The 19,549-nt window shown below is 54.1% G+C and overlaps 7 protein-coding genes across 7 annotated transcripts; 3 read left to right on the top strand and 4 right to left on the bottom strand.

Annotated features, from left to right (window-relative positions):
- Window positions 1-479: 479 nt before the first annotated feature.
- CTHT_0016460 (uncharacterized protein) lies at window positions 480-1,168 on the bottom strand (the record flags this gene model as incomplete). Its single annotated transcript, XM_006692086.1, has 3 exons — window positions 480-576; window positions 742-880; window positions 961-1,168. 3 exons carry the CDS (start codon window positions 1,166-1,168, stop codon window positions 480-482), a joined length of 444 nt encoding a protein of 147 aa, XP_006692149.1.
- A 915-nt stretch (window positions 1,169-2,083) lies between these two features.
- CTHT_0016450 (uncharacterized protein) lies at window positions 2,084-6,358 on the bottom strand (the record flags this gene model as incomplete). Its single annotated transcript, XM_006692085.1, has 3 exons — window positions 2,084-5,406; window positions 5,463-5,590; window positions 6,345-6,358. 3 exons carry the CDS (start codon window positions 6,356-6,358, stop codon window positions 2,084-2,086), a joined length of 3,465 nt encoding a protein of 1,154 aa, XP_006692148.1.
- Window positions 6,359-6,498: 140 nt separating this feature from the next.
- On the top strand, window positions 6,499-8,655 carry CTHT_0016440 (uncharacterized protein; the record flags this gene model as incomplete). The annotated part of the gene is made up of 1 exon (XM_006692084.1): window positions 6,499-8,655. One exon carries the CDS (start codon window positions 6,499-6,501, stop codon window positions 8,653-8,655), a length of 2,157 nt encoding a protein of 718 aa, XP_006692147.1.
- A 2,476-nt stretch (window positions 8,656-11,131) lies between these two features.
- CTHT_0016430 (ATP synthase-like protein) lies at window positions 11,132-12,145 on the top strand (the record flags this gene model as incomplete). The annotated part of the gene is made up of 3 exons (XM_006692083.1): window positions 11,132-11,243; window positions 11,419-11,759; window positions 12,077-12,145. The coding sequence occupies 3 exons, from the start codon at window positions 11,132-11,134 to the stop codon at window positions 12,143-12,145; spliced, it is 522 nt and encodes a 173-aa protein (XP_006692146.1).
- Window positions 12,146-14,124: 1,979 nt separating this feature from the next.
- CTHT_0016420 (phosphoglycerate mutase-like protein) lies at window positions 14,125-15,907 on the bottom strand (the record flags this gene model as incomplete). Its single annotated transcript, XM_006692082.1, has 4 exons — window positions 14,125-14,930; window positions 14,989-15,361; window positions 15,427-15,779; window positions 15,880-15,907. 4 exons carry the CDS (start codon window positions 15,905-15,907, stop codon window positions 14,125-14,127), a joined length of 1,560 nt encoding a protein of 519 aa, XP_006692145.1.
- Window positions 15,908-16,626: 719 nt separating this feature from the next.
- On the top strand, window positions 16,627-17,166 carry CTHT_0016410 (uncharacterized protein; the record flags this gene model as incomplete). Its single annotated transcript, XM_006692081.1, has 1 exon — window positions 16,627-17,166. One exon carries the CDS (start codon window positions 16,627-16,629, stop codon window positions 17,164-17,166), a length of 540 nt encoding a protein of 179 aa, XP_006692144.1.
- Window positions 17,167-17,856: 690 nt separating this feature from the next.
- CTHT_0016400 (tubulin folding cofactor C-like protein) lies at window positions 17,857-19,117 on the bottom strand (the record flags this gene model as incomplete). The annotated part of the gene is made up of 3 exons (XM_006692080.1): window positions 17,857-18,072; window positions 18,139-19,001; window positions 19,063-19,117. 3 exons carry the CDS (start codon window positions 19,115-19,117, stop codon window positions 17,857-17,859), a joined length of 1,134 nt encoding a protein of 377 aa, XP_006692143.1.
- Between the last annotated feature and the right edge of the window lie 432 nt (window positions 19,118-19,549).

Here is a 19,549-nt window from a genome sequence, read left to right as displayed (position 1 = left end):
GATAGCTCACTCGCTGAATGCTAGTAGGTCCTCTTAGGGTGCCATGCATCTGTATCCTCCATCCATGCCGACTCCTCTGTAACACTCAGTCAATGCTTCCTGTTTGTGATGTATGCTCACCTGAAGATCACATTCACGTCTCTAACTATGTGTACCTTCCTATGCTGTAAACTCCCGTCCTCTATCCAAGCTCGGGCCCAGCCCATAGAAGAGAACTCTTGCTCCTCCTCCTCTTCAGGATCCAGCTGGACAAGCGTTATGCCCGCTGGAATAGAGGCCTCCCAGAGCAATTGACACCTCCAATGCTCTACACTGAAATCCTGAATCCAGGACCGTTCTATCCATCTCCATGCTATGAAACTCCTGCTCAAAAAACGACTCTCCTTGCTCGGTTTCAGCAAGCAAGAAAAGACGGCCTCTGCTGAAAGCTCCTCCTCCAACAGTCTCACAGCCTTCGGCGCCAGAACACCTCACACATCTCACTCCAGAGACCTCTTCTTCACATCCTTCTCAACCACGGCAGCCAACGCCTCCGCCTCCTCAGTCGAAGGCGGTGTCGCGGTACTCCTAACTCCCCTATTTGAGTTCTCATTCAAATCTGCCCACCCACACTAAGCCTGCCATCAGAGTAAAAACTGTCGCAGGCCTTCTTTGTCGTTAGTTGCTGCAGTGGACACATTCTAGTCAGGTAATACACGAGTTGATGTAGAACGTAAAACGTCCGACTCTAACTCAACGCACCCTGCTCCCTCACCATCCTGCTGCTCCAGGCCCTCACACTCAGCGGCAGCAGCGGCCTTCAGCTGCGCGCTCACGGCATCTTGATCGCGGCCAGTTGTAGCGGGATGAACGAACCAAATGAACTGCAAGTGCGACATGACTAGCGTAGACGCAGGCTGTTGCACACAGATGTCGCGGAGGGCGCGGCTCTCCTCAAGGCTGCCGCGCTGGTGGACGCACCATCAGTGCTGGGCTCATCATCTATAGAGGCGACAGATGGCGAGCGGGCTCCAGACGGTGCCAGAGGTCGATGATGCTCACGAGCATGCGGACGAGTAACCACCACCTGCGGGTAGAGAGGCTTGGTGAGCGTGATGTCAAGGTCAGAGACAACCGGAGGGAGATCATCTTCGATTTGAGGAGTGGCTGTCGTGGCAGCCACACTCATCGTGACCTGGGAGGGGTTGTCCTTGGGCGTTGGTGAGAGTATGACTGGGGTTTGGAAGAAAGCTAGGTTGTAACAGAGGTCATTGTCGTTGTCGGTGGTGCAGCTTCAGCACTGGTCCTGACATACTTGGTTGAAGATGGGAGTTTTTAGCCCAGTACTATAAGCTCATGATGATAGTTTGGAGCAAGCGGTCATGGGTGTGCGATGTGAAGCTATTGTCGTATTTCGGTGAATTGCCGTCATTTAGCTATGAGAATGGGTTTTGAATTTTGAAGAATACAATAAGAACCTCACAGGTTTGTTATAGGATAGTAACGGTCGCAAAAGTACCCGACATGGAAGACTCTCGCCAACTGACTTACAGAAAGTGCTGAATTGAGAAAGGATGAATAAAAAGCAAGCTCTGCAATTGCGACGAAAGCTGATAATAGCCTACCAAGTGGCTTTCACTGAACAATCATTTCATCTTATTCAACTTTCGTGACAGAATGAATGGGCGATTCAATATGCTTCCATTGACCAATTATATATGAGAATGGGTTGTCTCCTCGCGATGTGGCTGTTGACATACAGGGAGACACACACACACACACACACACACGATTGAAGGGTCCCTTCGCCTTTATAAGTTTTGACGAATTTGTATGAGGTCTAAGTACTAATATAGGTAGCATTTACAGAGGTCAGTGGACCGAGGCTAGGAACTAACTACCATACTACCGGCATGACCTCTTCAAGATATGCTCTGAGTGGGAACATTCATGATTGTTAAAGCGCAGCTCTCTTTCAGTGTCATCCAGATATGAGTAGCCAATCCTGGTCTCCTTGTTCTCATCGAGAAGTGTACATGAACATGTCCAAAATCATATATTCCCATATATACAGCCATACACCTAATGGTATCATCCGCAACCTTTACAGACTCTCCCTCCTCAACTCCCGCACGAGCTCCTCCTGCGTAAGTTGCCCCTTTGTCACCCACTTATCTGCCCCTTTGGGTATTAACTCGGCCAGCATCTCCATCTTATTTTCCGGATCCGCAAAGAAAATCATCTGCGGTAGCCTAGTCCACTTCTCCCTAATAATCAGATCCGTCTCAAATTCGTCCTCCATTCTCCTCAGATCCTCCCCGGTCGGCCAGAACCAAGTACACTCCCTCGTCATTCTCAGCTCCTCCAGCTTGACCCTCAACCGCTCCATCTCCTGATGCGGCACCATGTACCCGCCGACACGGATAAAGTAGGCAAACGTGCGGATCATATAGTGGTACATGATGTCGTGCGGCGACTTGGCCTCTTCGTGGATGTACTCGCCGTCCCAGCCGTCGAGGATCCAATCCATGAGGCGCACCATCTCCTTCCAGTCGCCGCAGCAGCCGAGAGCCATCATGTAGCGGAAGAGAGGGCGGCCCGTGACGTTATAGCGAAGGAGGCCTTTTGGTGGCCAGTCGTCTTCCTCGTAGAACTGCTCCATTTCATTGTTTTCTATGTCTTCAACAGCGGTCTGAGTATCCGGGCTCTCTCCCGTGGCTTCTTCCGCAGGAACTGGGTTGACCAGATCCCGGAAGGCTTCCCTCGCCAACCGATGCGCCCGCAAGATTTGGTTCTCGACCGGCGACTGGTAGGCGATAAACTGCCGTGGAGCGAGCTTTCCATTTTCCACGACAAAGGTCGATAGCATTAGCGTCTTGCGCATCATTACGCAAAGCGCCTCAAAGGCGATCGGGTCGACACCCTTGCTGATGGTGGTTCTTTGATAAATCTCCAAGAATACGGTCAACGTCTCCAAGGGGTTGAACAGCGCGCCGAAGCGGCTGTACAGGACCTTGGGCCCGGCCAGGGCCTCCATGATGGTGTGCCATGGCTGTTTGTCCCCATAGGCGGACCGTTTGTTGTATGTCTGGAATGCCCTGGTGAGGGCAATGGCTTCCAGGATCGAGTAGCCCTTGGCAATTTGTCTCTCTAGCACTCTATCCTCGCCCGCAAGATGCGGATCGTTAATGACCATCTCGGCTGTTGTATCCTGGCTCGAAAGCCCATTCTTATTAGTTTCTAGTCGAACCTCTCCTGTTTTTCGCATATGGGTTCGGCACAACATGCGAATCCAGGCGTTGAAGATCGGAGGAGGCAGTCGAGCCAAGGTTTTCATGCTCTCTGCATCATGCCATTTCAGCCGATTCATCAATGGGTCAATGTAGGCTGCAAATGGGCTGTCGCGCAGGTAACGCAGAGCCTCCTGTTTCGAAGGAGCGTTCCGCACTAGGATTGCCAAACACTTGCCAGCAGGCCTGAGCTTGTCCTGAAGCATCATATCGTAGAGCTCGTCAGGTGTTGGAGGTGTGAGCCTAGCAATCTCAAACTTGCTGAGGTTGCCATCGTGGACGGGGAAAACCTCCTTGACATCACCTGGCCGGATAGCTGGATGATCTGACACCGGCCGAGCAAATAGCTTGTCAAACATCTCCGCATAGACTCGGAGATCAGGCCTGAGGCCCGGCTCGGGCGGGTTCAGGAAAACTATCCAGGCCTCCCTCGCGTTTCTTGTCGCCTTCACTTGGGCAGCCCACTCGACAAAGATATTGAAGCCAGCCCTGGAACCGTAGAAAAAGGGAGGAGAGAGGGCCCTTGACTGGATCGTGGGCGAGTCACCGAAGAGCGATCCGCCAAGCGCGCTAAGTGTCCGGTCGACAAACTCATCTGCGTAACCAGCTTCACGAACGAGAATACCAGCTTTGGAGCTTCTGCTGAGATCATCTTCTGGAGGCCGACGCTCATCCATCCCGTCTACAGCTCTCCGGTACGGCGGCCATGTCTTGGAGGCTCGTTCGACATTTCTCGCCTCACCCTTAGTTTTGCTCAAGGCAATGAGAACTTGCCGGATTGCACGATAACCATTCTGCATGATGACAAGGGGCGGTTCAGAAGAGGTTGCTAAGCGGAGTAGGTACCGTTGTGCGGCCCAGTTGTGCTCCATGTGAACAAGAGGGCGAATCCGCGCTGGCCAGGCAAAGTACTGAAGGGCCTTGTTCAAGACGACCGATCTAGCTTGTGCGCCCGTCATCGACCTGGATTGACTGTCAACAGGGATGGTTTGAATGAATTCGGCAGTCATATGGGCAAGCACAGGAAACACTGCCGGCCACTCTTCCCGAACATGCCATACTAGACGGTAAAGAAGCACGAGGAAGTGCCACCATGACATGGCTCGACCCTGTTCCTTATAGGCCGGATGGTTCATCTCATCCTCGGGACGTTCACGAAGGATATAGTTCTCCCTGATGTACTTCAGCAGTCCCATCAAGACGGCAGGCTCCTTGATCGTTTTGTCCTTGGCCAGCAAAAGCATTACGAGAAAGAAAGGCTTGCGGCATTCGCTCGCAAGGAATCTCTGGATCTTGAGGTCACCGCTCTGGGGACTCAAAATCCACACCCACTGTTTGATGTCAGCCTCGGTGATGCCAGTTGTCGCCTCGAGCTCGGCTACTCGGGCCTTCCACTCTTCTGTGGTGCCAAGGTAGGTTTCGATCTTCACAGCAACACCCCGACGACGAGCAAGGAGCGCGTGCCTTCTCAAGAATGCCTGCGTTGCAAGCACAGGAAGACGCAGAGACCTGTTAAGAGCTATGGCTCGAGCGAGGCGCCACTCGTGAGCTCTCCATTTTCGAGCGCGCCAACGGTATAGCATCCCGAGGACTTTGGGAGGCGAGTAAGCAGGGTAGTCATCGACATACTCCCGATGCTTCTCGCCCTTGGGCGGCAATGGCCATTTGGTACCCAGAAGTTTTTCCGAGTACACAATCCATAGCTCCTCCTGTTGCTCCTCAAAGGTCATGTCGTGGAAACCTCTCGGCAGAGCTTTTTGTAGCTCAGGGTCCTGAGGATATTTCAGAACCGGAAACTCCGGAGTTCGGTTGCGAGGGTCAAGCTTCCTGGTTTCCTCGTCAATGTTCTCAAAAATATCCTGATCTTCCAGGTCCGCGAAGCCCCTCCCGCCGGGCACACCGACGCCTCGTTCATAAACCGTCTCACCATTAGAGGCATCAGGTGTCGAGGATTCTTCGAGGAACGGGTCTGGCCTTGGTTCATCCGATACTGGGGCAAAGATCTCGTCAATCTCTGGGTCTTGAGCCTTCCTCCACTGTTCTATCGTTTCCTTTTTCACGGCGAGGAGAAACCTCTCGTATGGCTCAAACTGCGGATCTTTTTGTGTCGCTTTCCGAAGAGCAGTGATCTGACGCTCTGCCTTATATGTCAACAACAAATGTTATACCGTTGACACACAGGATCACACTGACTGAAAAATCTGTTCTTCCTCTTCAGCGACTCAAGCTCTGTCCACGGGTTCGAGGGAGCCTTGCTCGTGTTCTCGCTCGAGTCACCGGGGTGGTCACTGCTGGCCTCTGGTTTGTCGCCCACATCGTGTCTTATTTGTGGAGCTTGTAACGCTGCTACTGACTGTTCTCCAGGCAAAGGGCCAGGCTTTGTCAGCTCTTTTGAGGCCGACCCTTCCCCTGCATCATGGCGCCGAAACGAAGTGGCCGAGATGGGACGGATTTGCGAGACTGATCGACCAACAAGGCGCTTGAGCAACACAGGTCAGCGTACGGATCTACGAGGCGACGACAGACACAAAGGCTAATCAAAGTGGCAGCAAGGACGAGGCATACCACCAACGGGAGAGGGGCTTTTCTCTCAGCCCGATTCAAGGCAGCAATTCCTGCTCGGAGCATTGGAACCAGCAGGCATACATCCTAGCCAACCATTGGATATGTGTGCTGTTCCAGCTGAAGTATTGTCAGGATTTCCGTTGCTGGAAATTGCTTGGGCGCTGCGATCAATGGCGCAGAATAGTCATTGAGCTTGCTTTGGCCGGTGACGTGCAACCTGAATTGGATTCGGGTGGGAGTTTTCGCATTCCCAGCGTTTCATGCCCCTCTACAATAAGACTGCCCCACCTGTACATCAGAGGTACATGCGTTCCTATTGTGGTTGGAGCGAATGGCAAAGGTTCCAATTTTGTCACAAGCCAATTAGGGGTTAATACGCTAGTCAATATTTGGCTTAGCAGGGCCTGATATAACTTCTTGGCACCCATTTTCCGAAGGGGTCCATCGTTCTTCCATCTCCCAGCGAATCACTCAGCGACGAGCGAACCAGAGCGCGAGCACCCGACTTACAAAGCTGAGCTCATAGCTGTAACGAAGCCAACTTCCAGCGACCAACAACAGCATTTGGCCTTTCAGCGTGGCAGCTCTTCTCTGAATTTCGTGCCGTCAATTCTACAAATTTTTCAGACCAATCTTCTTTTTTTTCAGTTTTACATCAGTCACAATGCCGGCCCATCTCAAGAGGAAGTGTCCCGCCAAGGAAGAGGACGAAGAGGTTCACGCGCGCCGCCCAGCACCTGCAGCCAGAGCCCCAGCAGTGACAGCCGCCCCAGAGGGTCCCTTACGTCGCGCAACACGCGCAAGCTCAATTCCGCCTGTGCAAGCGCCCGCCGACCCCGAACCACGTCGCCGTCGCCGCAATATCGACGCCAACGCGCAAGTTCCCAAGTCTCCGCGCGGCAAAGAAAACATTCCTGAGCAGCCGCAGCCACAGCAGCCGCAGCAACCCCAGCTAAAGCCTGCCCGGGCGACCCGTGCTTGTCGTGCCCCTTCTCCTGTCTCCGTCTCCGCTTCCGCTGGCGGTAGCAGCCAAGCCCGGGCAGCCCCCAAACCCCGCCCGGCCCCCCGCGACAGCGATTCTTCGTCTTCGGCGCCCGCACCGACCGCAACAAGCCGCTGGTCGTCGCAGCAGCGCGTGGCTGGCCCCTCCATGCTGCCACAACAGCAGCAGTCCGGCTCGGTGAGTCGCAGCACCCACATGTTCACGACGGCGCCGACAGCGCCCCCGAGCTCGGCTGCTGCTGCTGTTAACGGGGCCTCTGGAGGTCAGGCCAGCACCGCTGGCAGCGTTGAGGCTCGGTCCGACCGCAACATCGACAAGGTCGTGCTGGGCAACATATGCTTCCGCGCCTGGTACCCCTCATACTACGGAAAGGAGGTGCTCGGTGATCTTTCAGCCGGAGGAAAGGGCACCAAGAACAACAGCAGCAATACGAATGGGGCCAATGGGCACTCCGGATCGAAGAACAATGGTCCCAACGGCGGGAAGACACATGGCCGACGCGGCGCCGACAACTCTCAACCGATTCTGGACAGACTCTACGTCTGTCCATGCTGCTTCAAGTACTCGAAGGAACTGGTTGCTTGGTGGGAGCACGTTCAGATCTGCGAACGCAAAGGTTTCATCCCTGGCACCAAAATTTATACCCACCCGAAGGGCAAGCGCACCGTGTTGGTTCCCGCTGGTCCGGCCCCTAAGCAGGGCAGAGGCCGCCGCGCCGCTAATGCCTACCCAAAGCTGGTCGAGCAGGAAGTACACGACGAGGGAGAGTGGAGCGTGTGGGAGGTGGATGGCGAAGAGGATACCCTCTTCTGCCAGAACCTCTCCCTCTTCGCAAAACTCTTCCTCGACACGAAGTCAGTGTTCTTCAACGTCACCGACTTCAAGTACTACCTGCTCGTCTACACCCCGCCGTCACGTCCCGCCAATCCCGACACTCCGAATGCCAAGCTCATCCAACCCCGCGGCCAGATCGTGGGCTTCTTCTCCAAGGAGAAACTCTCCTGGGACCAGAACAACCTGGCCTGCATCCTCATCTTCCCTCCCTGGCAGCGGAAGGGGCTGGGCTCCCTGCTAATGGGCATTTCGTACGAGATCTCCCGCCGTGAAGGTCTGATCGGCGGCCCCGAAAAACCCATATCCGACCTGGGCAAGAAGGGCTACAAGCGCTTCTGGGCAGGTGAAATCGCCCGGTGGCTGCTCAGCCTGCCTTCCCAGCAGCAACAACAGCAAAGAGCTGCCACTGCCCCCTCCCCCGATGCCGACGCTGACCCCGTTGCCCTGCCCGTTGGTCCCGCCTATGGCGACGGTGACAAGTTCCTCATCACCATTACCGACATCTCCCAGGCAACCTGGATCGCACCCGACGACTGCCTCGCCGTGCTCCGGGAGATGGGCGTGGCCGAAGATGCAGGCATGGGTCCAGCCCCCGCTCCGCGCCGCTACTACCACCACCATGCCGCCCCACACGCCGCTGTCGTCGGCGCCGACGATGACACCGTCCCTGTAGCTGCTTCCGTTGGCCCCGCCTCGGCATCGGCATCCTTATCTTCGTGCCCCGCCTCCGCTACTGGCACAAGTGCTGCTGCCACGTCTGTGCCCCACTTTAATGGTGGGCCTGCTGAGAATATGATGATGACATCGTCAACCACGCCGCGTGAAGTGCCGCGCGTCAAGATCTCACTGGGTGCGGTGCGTGCTTGGATTGAGAAGCACAGGATTAATTTGGAGAGGACGTGCGATCCGGGTGGGTTTATCGAGGGATATGGGTGGGCGAAGAAGGATAAGGATGTTGTTGTAGGTGGGACTGAGCAGGAGTGATTGTCGCCGCGGGGTTATATCTCCGTGGCATTCTCATCAGAGTGTCGAGATGGACAGATTTTCGTGTCTGGCTCTGACTCTGTTTCAGCATGGGATTGAGCGTACATACAAGCTTACTGATCTATATTGGATTCATGGGTTTCCAGGGAAAGGTTTTACGTCTTCTAAAAGATGGGTGGGCGGAAAAGGATCGGCGTTTTTATAAAGTGCAATCTGGCTTCCTTCTCTGGCATGGATGGACGGATTTATATACCCAACATGTTCACAGACACTGGCTCTTTTTGCGTCGATTGGGAATAGGATTCGAGATTTGAGAGTGCTTGTCCAACAATTTGTCTCCCTCGCTTTTCGATGTGATCGTGTTGGTTTCACAACGGAAACTGGTGATGTCTCTTGTCTCCCACCCGCTCTCTGACGGGACCATAGTCTCCAGTAGGACTCAATGTAGAGATATACTTCAATCTGCCGCCACTACCTGTCTCTCTACAAATGAACAGTAGACTTTCCTTGTAGAAGGTCGTGAACAAGCCTTAAAGTATGATCTCAGCGATCTCTTACGGTAATAATCAAGTTGTCCCTGCTCGAGATGAGTGTGGTGACACAGCATGCCATGACAGCCACACGAAACAAAGCAACAAACCACAGACCACCGGCTGGATCAACCTTCTGGCAGTCTGCTGCATGCAACCTCAGTTCCCTGACCTATCTCCAAGATCAGTTTTGGCGCGTGGCAACTCCGATGCCTACGTATACAAATGGACTTTATCCGGTCTGTCTTGTGGAACACGAAAAAACCGGGAACTTAGCAACCATGATTGGAGGTTGGGTTTTAACCAAGCGTGTGACCACCATCCAGGTTGGCCATCACAGCACAAAAAGCGGATATGAAGCTCAGCATCAGCACTGAGTAAGTTGCGTTGACCTCCCTATCACTGAAGTCATGGATCTGATGCCTTGCCCCTCTGTTGCTCCTCCTGAATGCTTGTCCTCTCCTCCAAAACCACAGCCCTATTAACTCACTGGATGTGGCTTACCGTGCCACAACAGCCAAGCAAACCACACAAACGAACAGCATTCAACATCCCATTTCCCGGGCTTGCCGCACCCTCCTTCTCGTCGGGCGCTGTGTAACGGCCACGCACACGGGATTGGGTTGGGTTGCCATCGAAAGAACGAATGATGTCAGACCTGCAATTGTGGCACATCTCGAATTTTCAGAAGGCGCACACACACAAAAAGTTTCTCTTCCCAGCTCAAAAGGCTGATGGGAATCTCAAGGGAGCTTCAACAAGATCTCGATCTCATGCCTCGCCGTTTACCGTACCCCGTTATCTTCCCCTGATAACCGAATCGGCAGCTGCCTCAGACACGCATACGGTTCACAAGGATAAACGGAGATGCAGAAAAGCGATAAAAGAGGCATTTTTTTGCTCATCCTCTCGTCATCGTGTCAACCCCTAATAGGAAAAGTGGATTTTCTGTGGGCTCTGGCGGCCCGTCTCAACGACTCAGAAGCATTCTTTTGGGCCCCCCAGTGGGGGCGTGGGGGCAGCCAAGGACGGTGCCCCTGCTTGTTGCTTCTGTGGGAGCCTCAATGCCTGAGACATCAACGACCTGTTGCTGTTGTTGGCTGAAAATTTTCGGCTGGCTGTTCACACAACGCCGGCAGAGAACCCCCAAGAGCTCCGTTTGTTTGACGCTTCAGTTCTCGCCTTGTCCCGGATCCTTGCTGAGCCCTACCCAGGCAGACGAAAAAGCTCCAGAAAGCTTCCAGCAAAGCGGGCTGACGTTAAATCGGTCATCACGGCCGAACACATCGCATCGTACATGTCATGATCCCCTCCGTAGCCTACTCTGTATCCGTAAAAGGTGCCCCTCCTCCCATTGATGCATAGCAAGATGTCGATCTGAGCGTTCCCCGAGCTGTTCCATCTCCCCCTCCAAACCTCTAGGGCCTAGATGACGATAACAGCCAGCCCAAAAGTAAAAAGTTGATAACCCATTGCCGTGCCCCGTGAAACTGCATGTGTGCTTTCTGCCCAGCCCTCCGTTTCCGTTGATCGCCCACAGTTTGGCTTTTGTGTGCGCGCCGCGTCCGAGATTGCCCGACCCAAAGGGCCAGCGTCCCCCAAAGTGCCGCAAGCAAAATTTTCCCTTCTCACAGTTGTCCCCAGCTTGGGTTCCCGACCCACTGCTGAGCTCCAAGTGGAGAGTTGCACGCAACGAGGCAACGAATTGGCCATTCACAGGGCTCGAACCCGCTGCTCGAGCCCGTTGCCCGGACCAGCCCGAGGTTCCGCTTCCCCAGCTGACCACCTGTTCTTCCTTTTCGCTCGCCCTCCTCCCACTCTTTTTCCCTCTCCGTCCACTTCAGCAGTCGAGCCATCGTCTCTGACCTCAACCTCCAAGAGTATCATCTCGTCAACCTCCCCCGACCCGTCTTTCCAATCTCTGCATACTCTTCCCATCAGTCACAATGGCCTCCACCCGTGTGCTCGCCTCGAGACTGGCCGCTCAGATGGCCACCAAGGCTGCTCGCCCGGCCGCCCGTGTGTCGCTTGCCAACGCCAGCAAGCGCACTATGACTGGTGAGTAGAATCTGAGCCGAAATCCGCACCCGCACCGCCCACGGCGATGACAGCAGCAAAACCACCGTCCTGCTGGCCATCCACGCCATTGAGTCGATCCCATCCCGCCGTCAAGAGAAGAGTAAGAGAGAAAAGCGTCGATTTCTAACGAAAATTTTTTTCCCGCATCGTATAGTCGCTTCCAAGGCCTCTCCTCTCCAGGCCGTCAAGCGCCAGCAGGCCTCCGCCATCGTCAGCGCCACCACCCGCCAGGCCTTCGCCGTCCAGCGCCGTGCCTACTCCTCTGAGATCGCCCAGGCCATGGTTGAGGTCTCCAAGAACATTGGTATGGGCTCTGCTGCTATCGGTCTGACTGGTGCCGGTATCGGTATTGGTCTCGTCTTCGCCGCCCTCCTCAACGGCGTTGCCCGCAACCCCGCCCTCCGTGGCCAGCTCTTCTCGTACGCCATTCTTGGTTTCGCCTTCGTCGAAGCCATTGGTCTGTTCGACCTGATGGTTGCCCTCATGGCTAAGTTCGTAAGTAAACCCCGCGCGGGGAATGCCAAGCCCAGCATTTCCCCTCAGTCAAGGCGGACCCGCGGGACCCAGATCCATCTGGGCCCAGGGGCCCCCTCGACGACGATGATATGCTCGATAAACGTGAGTGAACAGATTGTCCTGACGCACGTCGACAGACCTAAACGCTTTCTATCCGCCCTTGGATGGAATTGGCGTCGATGCCTCAGTGGGAGCGATCGGTCGCCTGTACATACTCGAGTCGTGGGGACGAGGTTAGCGGCGTGTGTACGAGAGGGGTTCATAGTCTTATGCGACAACATCGCCACATCGCACAGGCTAATGAGACGGGCGGAGGTGTGCATGGGAGGATGGCGTGGAATCTCAGCATAGACGGGGCCATATAGACCTAGATCGGGGAGGACTCTCGAGGACGATCCGACCGTCTGCTGTCGGCACTGCCGACACAACCTGTACCATAACCCACGGCGATTCTTCTCGCAAACTCGCCGGAACACCGTCACAAAAATTTCATTGTTTTCTTCCCATGCCCCCTCCTGCATCTCTCATATCTCTTCTCTCAACACGTTTGCTTGCTGAGGAATGCCATGGCCAATTGAGAAATACACAAAGTCCATCACTTGATGCTGTGTGCTTCTCAAATTATTGTGAGTGTGATGATAAAACAGGACGATGCATCATTATGGAAACAGCGGCAAAAAAAGACAACGATGACGGCGAAGAAAAAAAAGTACGAACTACAATGCATTGCTTAAACCAAACTGTAGCAGCAAACTCAACTTACTGTTCATAAGACGCTTGATCCCATCCTTCTATGATGGGTATCAATCCGTCAGTTGGAGAGACTCTGCCACATGGTTGCTTGATGTCATGGTCGGGAGCTCCACTTGCTTGCAACATTTGGGTCGGCGCTAATTGTGTGGGTCTTGGTCGTTATCACTATCGTCATCGTCGTCGCCGCCGTCATCGTCGTTGTCGTTGTCCCTGTCGATGTTGCTCAACCCAGCCCAACCCAACGCAATTGATTCGTGTAAAATGCAGTTGAGTTATTTAAGCACTTCGTAGTCGAATGGCTGATTGAGGAGACGAGGAAGGATGGAGGAATCGAAGGCAAGGGACGTGGTTTCACAAGCCACATGCCGCCTTCAGGGTGAAATGCGGGGTTGTGTCACCCTCCTACCTTCATTGCTTCTGAATCACCCCCTCTTCCAGGCTTCAAGCTGACTGTTCACCAGATGCAGGCCAGCGACCAAAGAGATGGTTCCCGGCCTCTCCTCAGACTGTCTTGTCCTACGATTTGGCTTCAATTGAAGGACGCGGAAGGTGCGATGGTGGTCACGTGGTTAGCTTGGGTTTGTGATGAAGAGGAAGGTGCCCATTCTTGCGGTGTCCTATGACTTGATGTCGGGTTTATTGCTCGATCCTGAAGGCCATTTGTTAATCCTGGAGCCAGTCGGGCTCCAATTGATGTCACTTGGTGTTGTTTCTTAAGTAGGTCGTCGTAGATGATGAGTTCCGTCACTTAGGGATGTACTTCGTCCTTGCGCGTATTACGGTTTTTAATCGAGCTTCGTCTCTTTGAGAGAAGAAAAGAGGGTAGAGTTCCTGCAGTCTGACCACTCCTGTCTGAAGCAAGTCGAACCGACTTACCGCCCAGACGAGGAGGACAAGGTCAAGGAGAAGGCTGATTTGCCTAAAGTTGCTCTCGAGTTACACAAGATTGGAGAAGGGACCAACAGGCGCTCGCCGCCGAGACCGGCGAACCTTGGAAAAATGATGTTTCTGGTACTCGACGGTGAGGTCTGTATGGTAGCGTGTTTGAAATGGTCGCATTTTAAAGTTATAATTGTGTTGCTGTTGGAAAGGAGATTGGGAGGTGGGTTGGTTTTGCTGTGTTTGGTTGAAGGCAGCGAGATCGGGGATGGTAGGGTTGATTTGGAGCAGGAAGCAAGAATCGAAGAAGGGTTGCATGGTCGTAGTAAATTAGTAAATGAATTGGTGGGGAGAAGGTTAGGTAAGAAAATGGGAAATGGAAAATCAAGGTGGTTCTTGAGTCTTGGAAACAGCGTGACTTTCTAAGGCAATTACTACTCCCAACAGAACCTCGATATGGAGGTGTCGATGTTGAAATGGGCAAGTGGGCAAAGCAAGAAGACGCCTTGACCAACAAAAACGCTCGACAATAGGTAAGACATCCATAAGTGCTTGGTTGTTCACATGACCCTAAACAAAGAGCTCAAGCCAGGTCATCAAGTCCCATGAATCATCAAATTTATCAACTAGTCTATAGGTATGTCTATTACTAGCCTTCATCACATTCTTTTCCACCCACTGACACACACAACAAATATGGTATCTTTCCTCTTTAAGCCTTAACCAGCAAGCTCTTACCGGTCATCTCCGCGGGAACAGGCAGGCCCATGGCCTCCAGCACGGTCGGCGCAACATCTCCCAGAACACCGCCCTCCTTCTTGAGGCTCCAGCCTTCAGGGGCATTGGCCATGATGAAAGGAACCTTGTTGGTGGTGTGGGAGGTCTTGGGTGAGCCATCAGGGAACTTCATCTCCTCAGCGTTGCCGTGGTCAGCGGTGATGAAGAGGATGTAGCCGTGCTCCTTGCAAGCCTCGTAGATCTTGCCGATGGCCTTATCAGTGGCCTCGACGCCGAGGATGGCGGCCTCATAAACACCAGTGTGGCCGACCATGTCGGGGGGAGCGAAGTTGTTCATGACGAACGGGAAGCGGCCCTCGCCCAGGCGCTTGCAGACCTGTTTGGCGACACCGTCGGCGCTCATCTCGGGAGCCTTGTCGTAGGTCGGCACGCTCTTGTTCGAGGGAACCAAATCCTGCGACTGGTCGCGAGTCTCCAGAGGGAAAACCTTCTCAACACCACCGTTGAAGAAGAAGGTGACGTGGGCGTACTTCTCGGTCTCAGCAACGTGGACTTGCTCAACACCCTGCTTGCCGAGCCACTCGGCAAGCACGTTATCCATGACCTGGGGCTTGAAGGCAACCTCAAAGGGGTACTCAGCCTTGTACTGGGTCATGGTGACTAGGTTAATCTTGGGATAGGGGAAGTCGGGCCTGGGAGAGCGGTCGACGTCGCCCAGAAGCTGGGTGATCTGACGGACACGGTCAGAACGGTAGTTGAAGAAGAAGACGTTGTCGCCGTCTGCAAGAAAGTTATTAGCTTCTGATGTCCAATTGATACCCCAGGTAGAAAAACTCACCCTTGATGCGGCGCTCGTCGCCACCCACAATGATAGGCTTAAGGAACTCGTCGGTCTCACCCTGCTCGTACCGCTCGTTGACGGTCTTGACAGGATCCTGGCTGGCCTCACCCTCGCCAAGGATCATACCCCTCATGGCGATCTCGATGCGCTCCCAGCGCTTATCACGGTCCATGGCGTAGTAGCGGCCAACAACGGTGGCGATCTCACCAACCCCGATCTCCTGGATGGTGGCTAGGAGCTCTTCCATGTAGCCGGCGCCCGACTTGGGATCGGTGTCACGGCCATCGCCGAAAAAGTGGATGTAGACGTTGGGGACGCCGTACTCCTTAGCAGCGCGGAGCAGGGCATATAGGTGAGTTTGCTTGGAGTGCTGCAGAGACTGTCAGTATCAAATAGAGAACGACAATCCTTCCCCCCACGGAGAGTTGGACATACCACACCACCGTGGGAGACCAGACCGCAGAGGTGCAGACGGCCATTGCCGCTCTTGGCACTCTCCATGACCTGCTTGATGACATCATTGCTGCTGAACTCGCCCTTCTTGATGGACTGGTCGATCCGGACGACGTCTTGCCAGACAACGCGACCCGCGCCGATATTGAGGTGGCCGACCTCGGAGTTGCCCATCAAACCCTCAGGCAGACCGACGGCCAAGGACGAGGCCTCGAGCTCGGTGTAACCAGTGGCGCTCTTAGAGAACTCGTCCATGACGGGAGTGTTGGCAGCGGCGATGGCATCGCCCTCAGGAGGCGAGGTTTCGGAGGGGATACCCCAGCCGTCAATCACGACTGTACGAGGAGCGCAGGAGCAACATGATCAGCCAACTCAGCTCCAGATAGATGAGGATGTAGCAGACGACGAGCGTGTAGTCGGGACGACGGTACGTACTCAGGCAAGCCTTGTGATCGGGAGCCATCTTCACTGTAGTTTGCGATGCCTGTTTGTGTGAGGGGTAGAGAGGGGCAGGGAAATTTTTGGCGATGGATAGATCAGGGTCTGGTCTTGGGGATGGAGACAGGACAGGACCCTTGACGCTGGGTAGCAGAGGTCGAAGCACGCGACACAGGACGGTGACAATGACAGGAGTGTCCGGAGCACACAGTCCAATTGAAGGATGGGGTTTAATAAAGAAAATGGTGGAAATCAGCAGAATGGCAGGATGCGGGATAAAAGCTTGACCGACGAAAATCACAGGCGGAGATCCCAGGAATGGATGCGGGTGTGGGCGGACGTGGTGGTTGATGATTCCCCTTCCAAGTGAGGATATGGCCGCGGGCAGCCCTCCTGGAGAGTCCGATGGCGGGGCAGTTGATTCCGTCCCTTGCTCAGCCCACTCCGGTGCCCCGCCTTGACGTCGATTAGCTCCTGTTCAACAACCACAGGCTTGTAAAAGCACCTGTCAGCACCGTCACATTCAACCCCACTTTTAGCGGCCGGCCACCGCGACCCCCCACTCAGTTTTTAGCGCAGAACACGCCCGTGCCAAGCCAGCCATAGTACCACCATCCTGGAAACACAGCGACTGACACCGCGACTCTTACCTCTTTGCAAATACCACCAATTCTTCACCACCCATCAGCCAATTGCTCTTTCAACCCCATATTTTTACAGCCTAGCGCCATAACCTCAAGCGCAATGACGGCACCCCTGCCAGAAGGGCTCACGCCAGACGCAGTTGACACGCTCACCGAGCTGAGCGCCATCATCAAAAAGCTGCGCGCCGCCCAGCAGCAGCAAGCCGCCAACCCATCCTCACAAGCTGCAGCAGGTGGGCCTGGAACAACAGGCGCCCCCGGCAGCCAACCTTCGTCCTCGGGACCCAACGCAACAGCTGCCGGAGGCGCAATAGGCACAACTTCCCTCCCATCAAGCGCCACGACCGGCCCAACACCGTCCAACGCGCTGCACTCTGTCAAAGAGCTGCCGGCAACCACAGACCCGATAAAGCACAAATTGCAGCGGGCGCGGGCCGCGGTGCGGTTGCTGGGGGATATGTCGCGGACAATGGCCCAGCAGGAGGCAGAGCTGGCACGGCTCGAAGAGCGGAGGCGAAAGCAGGCTGCGATGCTGGCCAAGGCGCAGGAGGAGGGGGCGAGGTTGTCGAAGGGGTTTGGGGAGGTAGGGGAGACGCCGGTTGTGCTGGTTGAGACGGGAGACAAGATGGCGATGGAGTAGGGATGGTTGGGGATGAGGAAGGTTATCCATACTTCGAGGGGCAACAGCGATTTGAGGATGATCTGAAGGCGGGAATGGCATGGTTGGCATGAATTTTTTGGGATTTATGGTCGACGATGACCGCGCTTACGACGATGAACCATTTACGAAGATAATCTGCTAATCAATGATACCCAATACCACTGCTGATGACTTCGCAAAAACTGGCAAACGCGAACAGTTTCTTTTTCTTTTTCTTCCTCTTCTTCTTTTTGTTTTTTTTTTTACTCTCCAAACCTGATCCCATGATGATAAGCTTCAACAGCTTGATAGACCAGCCGATGTTCCCTGTGGAGTCTCCGGTCCCCTAAAAATCATCCCTAGGCTTTGTCCCTTAACGGAGTCGCGTTTGTTCCCATGTAATGATCGAAACCCTAAGAAGACACGATTCAGCAACGTAAGTTTGTTATGGGCAATCAACAATTCACAAGAGATCGAAAGAACCAATATTGAAGATTCCCTCAATAGCAAAGGGGTATTACATTATCTAACCTAACACAGATCGCTTGGGGTCGTCATCAACTATGTACGCGTTATCAACAATAAAGTACGGGCCGTGGCATGAAATAGAAAGCCAGTGAGCCGCTGAATAATGTTCATATCTCATGACAAAGTTTTGCTTTTTACTTTGGGTCACACCTTGACCAAGAATCAGGTGTCCTTACCCAGGATGCCAAAAGCACGCAGGGTGTCCTCAACCTTGGCCGGACCGATACGACCAACAAGGTACTTCTTCCAGACGGGCTCCTGAATGACCTCCTCCTCGGGGACCAGACTCCAGTGAGGAGATGGGGTGGCCTTGAGCCACTTGAAGTCATCGACCTGATCGAAGAGGTTGGTCTCTTCCAGTTGCTGCTTTTCAGTCAGCTGTGACATAACTGCGTTAGTGTCCTCCCCTCCAAACCCTAGCAAAGAAATAGAGGGATAACTCACATAACCCGCAGGGGTCTTGGCAAACCGTACGTTCCTGCAGTCCTCGATGATCGGACGGCTGAGAACATGCAGGTAGAAAGTGACGTCCTCGCACTCATGAATGCGCACTTGCTGCGCCATGGCCATGACAACGCAGTTCTTAAGGTTTGTGATGTGAACGGGACCCTCAACATGACCGCAGATGATGAGGCTGTTCTTGATGTTCTTGAGCGCAAGGCTGCGGAAGGGCAATGGCGCAGGCACACCACTACTGATGGTTGGAATAGACATATCGACAACGCACTGATCGAGTTCGGTGACCGTGCCGGATGAAGTGGCAGCCGCAGCAGTGCCAGGAAGCGCGATGTGAAGACCACTGTGATGGGCGATATTGATCTCCTTGACCGTAGAGAAACTCGGCTTGCGAATCCCCGTCGAAGTCGCAATAACAGCATTGTAGTTCTTCGGAGCAGGCGCAGGCTTCAAGCCCGGCAAATTCATGAGGGGATCCTCGCACTTAGGCGGAGGGATGTCGTTTCCATTGCTACTGGGCACTGGCATCCAACGCATCTCGCCAGCGCGCGAGTTGCTGTTCTCCCCGTCGCACTCACTGGCAGGGAACGGCTTGTGTGGCACACCGTTGCGGTTCTTAAACTGGAAGCGAGTCTTTGGCTTGAAGGTCGCGCGCACTTTTTCGAACTGCTCGCGCAATGCCTTGATGGCTTCCTGGCAGGTGCGCTGGTCGTAGGCGGGGAGATAGTGCGAAGCGTCGGCGACTTCGTTCGAGAGCCGCGTCAGGCAGGCGAGGATGTGCTCTATAGCATCCTGGCGCTCTCCGCCGACGGCGGCAACGTTCTCAAGCTCTCCGATTTTTTCACGGATCACTAGGTTCAGGGGTCAGTCGGTTGCGACAGGGGAGTCAAGTCGGGGTGAGAGAAGACATACGTGCGACCGAATCGTGGAAATGGCGATGGAAGCGGTCTTTGGGATCCATATCCATCTTCTGAAATATGTTACGAAATAGAGGTGTTGGTGTAAGTGAGGTTGTTGCTGGATGCAAGGTTAGGCTCGGTGCAGGCTCGGCGTATGCATAACATCAACCGGGTTGTTTACTTACATTCAGGAGAAAACAGGTACACAACTTGGACGGTTATATCCCTTAGTAGGGGAGATTAGCTTGAGTCAGAAGGAGTGTGTGATCTGCGACCAGCAAGAGGTGTACCTTGGGCGCTGTTGAAAGAAAGAGGGTAAAATCGTCAGTGGTTTATGTTTGGTGAAAAGGTTGAGGGTCCTGCGATGCCTTCGCTTTATATAGACCGACTTTGCGCTGGAGGGTTGGGTCGGATCACCCGTGTTGGCTTCAATCACTCCTGTCTCCTGAAGAGCTGGAAATTCGCAGTGGCGATGGACTCTCACCTTCCCACTTATGATT

This window comes from Thermochaetoides thermophila (assembly GCF_000221225.1).
Source record: "Thermochaetoides thermophila DSM 1495 unplaced genomic scaffold scf7180000011815, whole genome shotgun sequence".
In the NCBI taxonomy this organism is placed as follows: Eukaryota; Fungi; Ascomycota; class Sordariomycetes; order Sordariales; family Chaetomiaceae; genus Thermochaetoides; species Thermochaetoides thermophila.
Note: the sequence above shows the minus strand (reverse complement) of the source record. Positions and strands in the feature narration are given on the sequence as shown.